Genomic DNA, 13,301 nt, shown 5'->3' on the forward strand with positions numbered 1-13,301 from the left:
TTCTTCTCCCCATCGGATATGAAAAAAAGTACAAAAAATCTGCTCTGAACAAAAAAATATCAAAATCAAAAAGGGCGGTGGTATAAAAACACAAGCTATTACTGTGAACCCGACATCATAACACTTTGACATAATTTATTTGACTGTTAAACATTTGTAAGGGAAATGTCGATTTTTAAATCATATTTTTTATTATGCAAATTACACAAAAAATATTAAATCCCCGAAAACATCATGTAAATTATTTAGAAGACTCTTAATCTACTTTAATGTTTATTATTATTTTTTTTTCCGGAAAAAAGGAAAAAAAATTGCACCCTTAGGTCGATCAAAGTTAATTATCAAGAATTATATTCCCTAAATATTAAGACGTTGAAAATCGTTTTAAATATTAATAACTTTTGTGCAATATTTATATTAGCGCGTATAAAAGCAAATCGTTATAATAAAAAAAAAAAAAATACGGCCACGTACGGAACAACAAAAATAAAATAATAAATTTACATATATACATATATATTATATATGTAAAGGAACAACAATGACGTGGAGCGAAAATACTTTAGACGTATACGTTGGTATAATATATTATTTACCTCTTCGTCGATATAATAAAATATTAATATTATGTCCTATACGTATAACATGACGTTATAATATCATAATAATATAATATTATATCCGTTGGTTCTATTGTTGAATGTATAGTATAAATATATGTACACAGACCTGGGTTATTGTCCAAGACGTGATTTTCTTTTTATTTCTACTCGTTTTCGTTGCCACAGTACGTCCAATAATAACGTGTATATCATTTCATACTATTCCGATAAAATACATATTATATTATATTAAAGGAATATAAATCTCACGATTCGGACGCGTTACAATAGTAACATAGTTTATGTGCACGCAGTTCAGTAGTGGTTGTGGCGGGATATAGGTTTTAATCAGGTCGCCGCGTGTTCCCGTTCGTACATATAGTAGGTGTAAAGTATAGTAGAGCATATAATATATAGGTAAATAATAATTTATCGGCAGCGTTAATATAATAATACAGCGACAGAAAACTCCCTACTATAAAATATAGTATATATTGCACCCGATAGGATTTACTAATCCCATCCCCTTCCGCGAGAACCGTCTCTCCTACTACCGCAGCCGCTGTGCTGGAGTCAATTAAAAGAGAAAACACCGAAATCAAAGAGGTGCGGATTTAACGGACTGTGCCGCGTCTGTGGTAGAAACCAATAAAAACGGGGTCGTAAATAAAACGACACAACTATATATAATAATACGCGTCTGCATCTTGTCCAGTTTCTTGCGGCCATGATTCCTTATACCTACCTATGTATATATATATACACACACACGACTTTTAAGCTTATTCTCTGCAACGCGCGTTGGTCTTATCAATGCGTTACCAGCTAGTTGCGTTATCAACGGATATACCGGCGTGAGGGTGCCTTCAGTCGTAAAAACTAAAAAAAAGAAATCCGAAGGAATGAAACGACCAATATATAATAATATATTGCCGTCGACAGTTACATAATATATGATATATTGAGTAATATGTGGTAGATATATAATACAGAAACGACTATTCGTTAAGCGTTTGCAATTTACACACTAGCTGCACTTGAACGTCTCTCAGTCCGTATATATAGATAATACACACATGATACGCACATCACTACGATGATATTGCATCCCAAAAATAGTGTTGTAATAATAATATATACATACATATCATTGACAGGGGTGGTCGTCGCGTCTTCTGGTGGTGATTTTTTTTCAGCTCCCGAAAACGTACACGTTCGATATATGTCACCGCGATGGGGCGGTTTTCGTTATCTGACCGAACTTTTGAAGCAAATACTATATAGCTATATATACGTATGACGGTATTATATTATGTATATATACGAACGCGTGTGTGCGCGTACGCCGAGATTAAATCCCCGAGAACACGGCACGTTCCGTCTCCCCTTTTCACGTTTTGTTTTTTTCGTTCCCGGAAATCGTTTTTTAAAAACCATTATAATCCCGTGCAATAACTTGGACCGCACGTATGGTTTTCGGGGGTTTTTATTTTTTCCGTCGACGACGAGCCCACACACTGAGTGAGAGCTCGTGGAATTACGAAATGAAAATAAAAAAATGCACGGGAAATCTAATAAGAACGCGAGGTATTTTCGTCGTAGGTACGTGTATAATGCTTGTGTTTGTGTATGTGTGTGTGTAAATACAAACAGCGCTTTTTTTTGCGTAACGTTTCTGCCGTGTTTAAACAAAAATGCAATTTCCACACAGCACGCGCGCACTTTATTAGTCTAACGAAGAATTGCGCATTATTCTTTCGCTCGCGCGATCGTGTACATTCGAATAATACATGCGATATGCAAATTACAATGTATAGTTACTATTGGTTTTTGAGGATTGCTTTACATTTTATTTTTGCCCCGATGTTATTAAAACTGTTTCTCATTTGTTTGTTTTGTTTCCGTTGTTCACAGTTCTCGGCCCGGAAGACCGCCCAAGAGAGCGTCGTCCGTAGGCCTGTCTCTGGCCGCGTCGGCCTCGCACTTGAGTCATCAGCTGAAGAAACACCGTCTCGAAAACGGAGACTACGTTGCCGGAGTTTATGAAAACGGACATTTACAAGGTAATAATATAATATTTCACAGTAATAATCAAACAGCCGGGTTAGGCGTAAAATAAAAACCCGTTTGTGGTAACGCATGCTTGTTGATCGGTGGGTCAGAGGTCGCAAACGCGGTCTTAAAAACTGTTTAACAACTGTTTTTTAAATTCTTAATTATGGTAAATTATGTTAAAGTTCAACGTGATTTTTACCGTTCGTATCATAGTCGAACGCCTTGTAATGACGTACGCGTATTATAATGCACGTATACGATTCGTTTTCTATTTATAATATATTAATTTAATAACAGTGTTCAATCGGTAATTTTAAAGTATATACTTACAGACGTACCACAGTAGAAAATCATTTAATCAACGTTCGTATACGAGTGATTAATACATTATGAGTTAGTATACAGCTATTATAATGTATTATGTGTGTGTGAGTAGTGGATATACATTGTAGGTTGATATGGTGTTGTGTATATTAAATTAATGAGCGCGCGGCAAATACGTTTTTATTTATTATGACTAATTAGCAAAGACTTGTAATACGCATGTGGAACTCGTAATTGCCGTTACAGTTTTTTCTTCTTTTATTTTTTGAACAATAATTTATTCCATCCCGGTCGTATGATCGTTGTTCAGTGGACTGGTACCCACTTTATACTTGGTCAAGTTTAACGACCAACGAATGATTATAACGTTATCAAGTCAGATGCTGAAATGCATTATAATGAACATGTAATAGGATAGTACTTTAAAATTATAGTGTCAAAAATATATATTATCATTTACGCTTTTTTCGACTAATAAAAATTTGAATTTTCCTGCTGTCGCTAGTTGAGGATCGTGTTTGAGTGCGATACTAAGTTTTTTTGTTCAAAGATATAAGTATATAATACAATATATACTTGTTATTAGAGATAAGTACAATTATTAAATTGAAAGAAACACACTAATACAGTTGGACATTTATCATTGATTGTTTTCCAAAAACTTGTTTGGTTTCGTACAATACGTAAAAAAAAAAGAAAAAATTAGCAATAATAACCGAATTACTGCACCAATGATCTCTGCTGCGGCTCCTGAATTCAAATAATAATAATAATGTTTACCGTCTAAAAGTGGGCATTATAGTCTGTTTCTCAGTATGCTATAAAACGTACCTTATACGCGAGTTGTTCTCATCCGTTTTCCTCGTCTTTATAATATAAAATATATTACATTGTATAGATATCGTTACAATATTTTTATTCAGCCGCAGCTGTTCGGCGATCAATCATCCGACAAAAGGAGAACACTCCCGTGCATGCCCATTATGCTCGTGTTTAGTCTGTAACATTGCGTTGTTGCCCCGTGTATTATTTTGTTTTTTTTTCTTCACCGACGATACTTATTTTTCCCTCGCGCTCCTCAAAAACCGGTATTTTTTATCCAGTTTTGTTTTATGCATATTATAATATTTTATAATCACGCTGATTAAAAGCCTGCAGTGTTTGCTGCAGTGTGTGAGCGCACGCGTCCGTCTGTTTCGCACCCTTGATCTCTTCTTCAATCGTTTTGCGATGAGAAGAGCATCAAATTTAATTTAAAATGAGTGAATGAAAAAAAAAGAAATAATAAAAAAATAACACGACATTTTTCTCGGTGTTATGTAATTAAGAGTTTTTTTTCCTTTCGTTAAGAACGGTGTACGGTTCGTTAAGCACGGTTGCCGTCACCGCCGCCACTGTTGTCGCCGCGCTACCGTAGTGTTAACATTGTACGCTTCGCGGCCGTTGCCGGTGCAGCGTGCAGAAAGACATTGGACACTGTCTTTTGAGCATCGGATTTCCGCGAAAAGTTTTAAAAAGGCGCGTTAAAGTAAAAATTAAAATTACCACCCCTTTGAAAATTATCCACCGCTCGCCGTGTATTTACAAGGACCTCTACTAGTAGTACCTACTCGGAGTACATACGACTGCTTCCTGTCACCGTCGATCGGCTTCCGTCTGCGATGACGGCTATATCATAATAATATAACAACACGTCGAACAACAATAATTAATAATATTATAACAGTATATATTATACAATATACATATTATTTTAAGTATTTTAATAATACGTTTATGTAGGTACGTGTTTGTGTGTACATACGAGTCGTGCGTAAAATGAAAACAGAAAACAAAAGTGGGACCTTTTTCTCACACACACAGGATAGACGCACTTAAAATGTATCAACAGTGCGTTTCCTGTCACCCGAATAATATAATAATATTCAGTATTTCAGTCGCGTTGTTTTTTATTCCGCGCGGTTATTTTTTTTTTATTAATATTATTGTTTAATTCCATTATATTACGGTTCAATTGACAAAGCACTGCGTGTGTAGCGGTGCAGTGGTAGTATATATTATTATTATTATTATTATTATGTGTGTACACATGCACGCGCATTTACAGTAGCTAACAGAGTGCCCCCTTCCCGCACGTGGTCCACACCGATAGTCATAAGTATACGCGCGCCAGTAGTCCCGTTCGGACAATGCGAACGTTTGTTGTTCTTCTCGCTCGTTATCGTTAATTGGACACACTCGTATGTATATATACTCTATAATATAGTCTCTCTATTTCACTCTCTCTCTATCTCTCTCATAATTTAAACGTATATACATATATATATATATTTGTGTTATAACCCCCAAATGACACATTCCCCTCATTTCCCCTCATTACGACGGTTGTTATATTATTATTATTTTTAATTTAAACAAACCGTATCGATTGTACAATAATATAATATCCCCTAGGCACGGTCATCGGAACCCACTCCTGCGGTGCAGAAGGTAGAGGTATACCGCGGGACGTCCGGAGAGCTCTCCAAGACCTCCGCTCGCGCGCGCGTGTGTAAACAACTGCTGCAGCGGTCGTATGTATATAAACTTACTACGCGCTAGCCACATATATGTATATCGTATTATGTAATATATTTTTAATTCGAATGTTATTAACGCGATTGTATGTGTGTGTGCAATTAAACCCGTTCGGTTCCCACCGCGACGTGTGCTATGCGTGTGCGTATATTGTCTAATATGTATGAAACGAACAAAAAATAAAAAAAATATAAGAAATTATATGGTATACCACCGCTGCCCGCGTGTGTGTTTTTCTTTGAAAAGCCTTTTCAGGTAGACTCGCGCACACACGTTTTGTGTGTTCGTTGTTTCGGACGTCGTACTTTATTTACATTGGCGACGTGAAAAAAGGGTTAAATCGACGAGTGTTTTCACCTGCGGGACGGCGATCGCGGGGGCGACGACATGGACGGCTTTTGTTGCCGACTTTATTTTTTTTTCACTTTTAATTGGTCCGGAAGGGTCCGCCGCGACGACGACTCATTTTTTATTATTTATTTTTTATTTTTCTAATAAACCGTAATAGCCGGTCGTCATTGATGGAGACGTCACCCGGTGGTGAATCGACACAATCGTTTATTCGTTTATGAAAACACGCCGTCGCCTCGCTTGGTTGCCGTTTTTTTGTTTTCTCCTTTTCACACGGGCCTCCGGGCGACCGAGCGCGCGCGCGCTCCCTCTCGCCCGCTCGTGGTTCAAAGTTCGGGAAGTATTTACGAAATGTCTTATTCGTTTGGAAATTAATGAATACGCGCAATAAATATAATACTATTACAAGTTAATAATATATGCACCAACGACATATGGGCGTCGTTGAAAAAAAATTTAAAAACCGTAATTATCGAGTTAACCGTTTTTATTCGCGGTGGTTTTTATATATTTTTTACCAGCCATAATATAGTGCCATACGCGCGTATACTACAATATACTGTGTATATAGTCAGCCGTATATGTCGCGGATTTTCGCAATTCAGACACGCGGTGCATAGACTTGCGTGTTGGCCGCTGAGTAGGTATATTTATTTTGTTTGTTCGATAAAGTGTAAACACACATTATAAAGTACAATATAATCATATTATTATACCTACATTCTTACCATGGTGTGTACCCATACTACTCGAACGACGATAAGGAGAGGGCATAAACTTCAGCTCCCCCACCCCAAGGTATATAATTGAACTAGAGATTCTTTTCACTGCACCCGGGTGTGCGTGAGTGTGAATTCTGTATGTGTGCGTGTATGCCCAGGTGTGTGAATGTGCGTAGTGTATTATATATATTTAAGATACACTTATATAATAACACGTATATTATATGCAATGTCTTGCAACGGTGGCGGCGGTGGCATAGAAGTTGTATTAACATTCGCGTGTTTTGCACAATGGTCACGCAATAGTCAAAAACGTTGTGTCGCCGACTACTGTAAGTAAGTACATGTTATGATGTGTTTTGTGTACCAATGTGAGTGTGTGTGTGTGTGAGAGAGAGAGATTGAGTAGGTATTGAAATAACATATACAACATATACACATGCACGTACGCGCGCGAGACCTTTGCGACCGATTGTTATTAACGGTATAGACATGAAATATGTTTTGCGCTAAAATCTCAAACCACCATCCCCTTTTTTTGTCCACAATCAAGGGGTTGTGCAACTTTGGCCGCGTGCACCGTTTCCCGATCATATATCTGTGTACCTACATTTTTTTTGTTTTGAATTGTATCTATAAACTATTTTATATTCTGCCGACGAACATGTCCATTGGACCGACTGAAAAATAATACGTTACAACAATAATATAAGTATACAATGTAATCCATTCGGGAATATTCAATTTTACGTGATTTGCGTACATTATATATTCAATATGGTCGTTGATCGGGATATTATTAAACATATATTATTATAATTTAGAAATGAACCGAAAACGTTTCATTTTTTAAATCAAACCGGCTACCCGGATATTTATAAGAATGAAGTTAACGACCGTCAGTTAAACTATTTGAACATGCAATATCGTTGGTATATATACATAGTTCCCAGTTTGGTTGGCATCGATTGCCGCGCACTCAGTGAACATCAAATATAGGTATATATTTAATAGAATAATATACGACTACGATTCACGGCATTATATTATATATTTATATATAAATATTTTCAATCCGTTAGTAGTGAAACGATTTTTTTAAAGTATATAATATTATAACTTTACTATGTATTCGTGTTATATATATAAGCACACCTAAAACTAGAATACGTTTCTGGGACTGGTACTTTTGGAAAATTCACGTACAATGCTTTTTAAAAATTATATAAGGAGCGCATGTAAGGATCGAACTGTACGACGTTTTAGAATATACTGGTGTCTAAAAACAATAACATTTTACAAGGCCGCGTTGGTCATCAGTTTAGGTCAGACATAAATATACGTTTAACTAGAATATGGTTTGACATCAGTTTGCTTTTTGATGCTCTTAAACTATGTGGTGTAATGAAAAATATAGTATAAATCGTTTATGTCTCGTATGCTGTCAACTTTATCCTACACGTGACTAATATATATGAGACGGACATCGAAACGGTCATCCCGCGTCGAACGACGTTGTAAAACCACTTGGCGTGCGTTATCGCAACAGAACCAGGAGACAGAATATAAAAATAATCATGATAATAATAATACTTATTATTATAATGGTAATAATAATATGCGCGTCCACAGGGGTTGATATCCGACCGGAAAACGTACGCGGTGCAGGCTACCTCTCTCTCACCCGTTCCAACCCCGCGACGGACGAATTCTAGAGGCCGTGCGTGAATAATGAATTGCCATCGTTTTACCGGTCAACGGGTTAAATAGTTAAACATGTGCTGGGATTTCGGGCGAGATAGAGCACGTATTCGGCCGTCCTTGTATTCGCCCGTCGGTTACGCTCCCGTAATCGGCTAAGCCGCAGCAGCCCTTTGCGCCAATACCGTTTTCCCGCGTCGGAAATGGAAATCCTCCGTTGATTAAGTTTAAATATATATATAGTAAAACGCGTTTTTTCAAAATATTCACATAGAATAATATAAATAGTGTGCCCAAATTCTCGTCTTTTCGGTGTTTAACGGATTTCAAAGTGACAACCACGTCACATCAAAAGTTACTTTTTTTGTCGTTTAATCTTCTTAAGCTTTTCACTTCAAAAGCTAAGTTTACGTTTTTCCTATAAATATTCTATATCCTATTTAATATTTATTGTTAACTAGTCACGTGAAATTATATTTTTCCACACATCAAACCCCTCCTCTAATCCGAAACATACTTGTCTTTTAAGTTCTGACTACCGATTTGTTCGTATCGTATACGCAATATGTATATACTTATATTGCATTCACCGCTCCACTACCCTCAATAATAATATTCTTATACTATATTTAGGCCGTCTTCTCGAATAAGTTTAGTACTGGAACTCGTGTTAATATATACATTATATACAATTATATTAATATTTATTATTGCATACTATTTTTTCTTCGTTTGCGGCATACCACTGTTATTCATCATATATTTTATATTACTTATAAGTTACTACACGAAACGCATAATTTACGTTCGTAAAGAATGGGTATGACACATAAGTCATGGCGGCGGACAATGAAACGGAAAACGCATACTATTTATACGACCCACGTCATAAATGTCTTCTTTCGCAATGCTAGATATCTCCGCCCTGCGGGCTGTTATAATTGTTGATAATTACACGGTACGCACGCACCTACCTCGGACGTCTTCATTTCCCACTCTGCGAGCCTGCTGTCCGGCAACAGAACCACCAGGCCTAACTTGTACGCGCGCGCACACACACTCACACACACACACATACGTACCAACACTAGTTCGTTCGGTCGGTCGTACTACTACCTATATAGACAGCTGAATAAGTTACTGCATTATGATTACAGCGGTAACCCAGTTCCGACGTCATATTTACGGTCGGTCGGTCGGTCTCGATATCGCGTTTAATACAGACACCGATTTTTAGCATAAATTATTGTGTTTTATTTCCTCCTTTCGCCGCCGACATATCATATTATATCCTGCATGATGATAATATGATGTGTATATAATATATTATATTATTATATACACACACGAAAAATAATATAATATAATAAAGTCGTTCGGACGAGGCCGTCGAGTGATTTCGAAACTATATGAACATACTACGGTGTATTTTGAATCCTCGTGCTATATTGCACGCAATCAACAGCAATTAAAATATATTTAATATTCGAACCGAAAGGTAGTAATCGAAAATTATTTTTCCTCAAACATCATATATCGCGGCTTTGCGCGTCGGTCTGTATGTGTGTGTATATGTATGTATATAACCTGTTTAGTCGGTTAGCTCCAATTACACACCTCGGTCGTGTGTAATTATAATATTATTAAAAATTCGATTTAAACGTAACCGACCGTTTAAAATCGCTACATCCGTCGTCGGCGCATCATCTAACGCAATAACATGACTCCGCTCGACTCCGCGTGTCATCAACACGGTTCGATTCGTCATAATATCGCCGTCGGTATAAAGTACATATTATTATATGTATATACACAGCACATTATGTATATTACTCGTCAGACAGCCCGGCGAGGTGGTCTATCACTGAGTGTGTGTGCATATATATATATTGTATACACGACGAGATGATGATAATAATAATAATAATGAAACTGATATTATGTTTGTTCAATTAATGATATTATTATTATTGCTGTTGTCTTGTGTGTGTAATTCACCCGCCGACGACCGCGACGGTGGTGGTATATTTCCACGGGGTTCCGACCAGAAAAACCCAAGTCCGCTGCGGTGGTCCCCGAAGCTGCTTATTGTGCGCGTCTCGGGGGGGGCCTTTCACGTGTGCGGCACACTGTTAATCTTCGGCGGTCGAATATGAATATAATATAATACGGAATGTATGCAGAGAAAAAATAGAAGACAAGTGCCGCCATCGCCGCGTGATTATATATATATGTGTGTGTAATGATAAAGTAACCGTTTTATAGCGATTGTTATCTCCTTTTGTTTTTCGTGTGTACGCCGCATTGTTGCAGTGACTTAAATAAATATTTAATTATAGAAACTTACGATGATAATTTATGCGCCACACACGCTCTCGTGTTTACGCTCTTTTTTCTTCTCGTCAGCTTGTCACCGCCACTCGTTACTTGTTACAGCTCGCCACCGCGTAGAAAATAATATAATATTCTTTTCCGATATGATGCTATTTCGGTTGGAAATATTGCACAAAATGTATTATGTTAATAAGAATTCGATCGAAACATAGCTATAGCTCCGTTATTTTTTTTAAGGCGGGGGGGGGGGAGATAGTTAGAACCAAAATTTGATCGTTTCAACCGAATCAACCAATAAGTGCAGTGTTGCTCACAGAATTCTGTCAAAACCACTATAACTATTTAACCTACCGTGTGGTCTGCCACAGCATTCAGCACCGTTTTGTCCGACTAGAAATTCCTGCAGGACACCGTGCAATGTCGCGGTAACACAAATATACTGCGGGTAAAAACGCGGGAAACACGGTCGAAAATATCTCTTGGAGTATATGCACGACGTGTCCCGGCAAACCACCGGACGATGATCAAACACCACCGCGTGCGATCTTCGTCGGCACGGTATATTTATTTTATGCACAGAAAATCCGTCGGCGCGTCATCCATCATCACGCGTAGATGACGACCACGCGATAAATAGTTTCTCACTACCATACCCCGCGACCCTGCAGATGAGGCTGTGGTCTCCTCCGACCATCCCTGCAACGTTTATTACTATTACTTTATTATTATCGTGATTATTATTATTATTGCACACAGGGCTTTTCTTGCTGCCGCAGTTATAATATACAACAGTGGTTCCGGAAAACGCGCACCGACGGTATATATATATAATATGTATATTATATGGTTTCGTTGTGAGGTGGTAGTGTGTCGTCGTCATCGTCCGTGCCGTTGAATATTTTATGTTTAATCCCCGGACCGCATTTGTCAAAAATGCCCCTTCTGCCTCTCGAGGCGGCGCGAACCTCTCCGTGAAATTCGAAATGATCGAACGGTTCGTTTCGGAAGTGACGCGGTGTGTATTTGGTCTTTTGATGTGGCTCGTTTTTTTTTAATTATGCATTTGATCGATGCGACACGCGCACGGCTGCGGTGTGGAGAGTCGACGACGACCGTGCGAAACATCGACGATTTTTAACAGACGATCGCCAAAGACAATAAATAACAACCAGAAAAAATAATAATAAAAATCCGTAAAGATTGTTCTCCCCATGGGATTCGCTCAGTATACATCGTTTGTGTTTGGATGCTGAATCGATCTATATATTGTTATGCATTATATATACTGCTGTTGCTGGATTATAGTTTCACCGTGGCGTACAGACGTAGTAATAATACATTGGTACATATTATTATATAAAACAGATAAACATATATATATATATATGTTGGTGTGATCTCGAGCAGAAACTATGGATTGAAGACGTTCTTCTGGAGGTTATGATACATACGTATTTACGCGCTGTGTATAACAAACACTACAGTATATAAAATAAATGCGTGTGAGGAATATTGTGGATCTCTGTAGCATATATAGTCGGTGGATCGTTTTGTCCGCGGATTATAAGGGATACTAGCATAACTATACCAGTTCATACATTTTAAACACGTACCTATCTATAAACAAGCGATGCTCGAAGTATCACATACAAATTATATACATATAGGTGCATCGGGCAGGTGGCCGTAAGATGAAGAGCTCATACTTATAAGTTATATAATAACGGTTTAATGTATATTATAATAAATAATATTTCACTAGTGTCGAAAGAATTAAGTGTGTGTATATATATATATAATTTTATTTTAATGTTCGGTATATTATACGCTCGCGGCCCGGTGGTGACTGTTTAGTTGTAAGTTTATAATATGATGTACAAAAGTGGACGTTTTATACTCCATGGAAACAATATAATATCATTTTAATAAAAAAAAAAAATTATGAAATATATTATCGTCACCGCAACGTACTTTTTTGTGTGACTCGGAGGAAAGTATAATAATATACGGTATTTTGTAGCGATTTCGTTGCAAAAAAAATAAAAATAAAAACCACACAAACCCTTTCAGACGAGACGGGCTCGTGTATAAATCATCGTTTACCCGTGCATAAAAAGACGCAAAGCTTTCATCTGTGAAATTGAACCTTCGTTTTTACGTTTCAATCGCAGATGCTACTCATCGGCGAGTCATGATTCACTGTCAGTCGTCGTCATCTTCCTGGCCCATAACCGCGTAACGGCGACGTGGTGATAGAGTGGTGAGGTAAAAAAAAATATAAACTTCCCCTGACCTCGGGACGATTTTTTTCTCTGCCGACGGTATATATCGTATGCTAATATTCGACGGTGGCTGCTGCTGCTGCAGCGGCGCGGTGAGCAGAAAAAGAGAGTGCAAATTAATTTCAATTTAAACGAGTCGAAATGTATACATAATATATTATACAATATATATCGTGCGAGTATATACATATATATATATATATATGTGTGTGTGTGTGTGTGTGTGCATAAAGGGATCCCTGCAGTACTACCACCGTCACTTAAAGCCAAGAAACGGTTATACACACGCACAGAGCTATATAGAGTGTAATCAATCATCCTGCGTGCGCGAGTCCGTTCTCTCACTCTCTTCG

At 37.6% G+C, this 13,301-nt stretch overlaps 1 protein-coding gene across 2 annotated transcripts in view; it reads left to right on the forward strand.

Moving 5' to 3' along the window:
- Positions 1-13,301, forward strand: part of LOC132918087 (dachshund homolog 2) — a 124,075-nt gene that overhangs the window by 53,412 nt on the left and 57,362 nt on the right. For both annotated transcript variants that reach the window (XM_060979171.1, XM_060979172.1), the window contains one exon: positions 2,517-2,665. In XM_060979171.1, coding sequence (XP_060835154.1) covers positions 2,517-2,665 — 149 coding nt within the window. The remainder of the gene's footprint in view (positions 1-2,516; positions 2,666-13,301) is intronic.

The sequence above is a fragment of the Rhopalosiphum padi genome, chromosome 1, assembly GCF_020882245.1.
Source record: "Rhopalosiphum padi isolate XX-2018 chromosome 1, ASM2088224v1, whole genome shotgun sequence".
Taxonomy (NCBI): domain Eukaryota; kingdom Metazoa; phylum Arthropoda; class Insecta; order Hemiptera; family Aphididae; genus Rhopalosiphum; species Rhopalosiphum padi.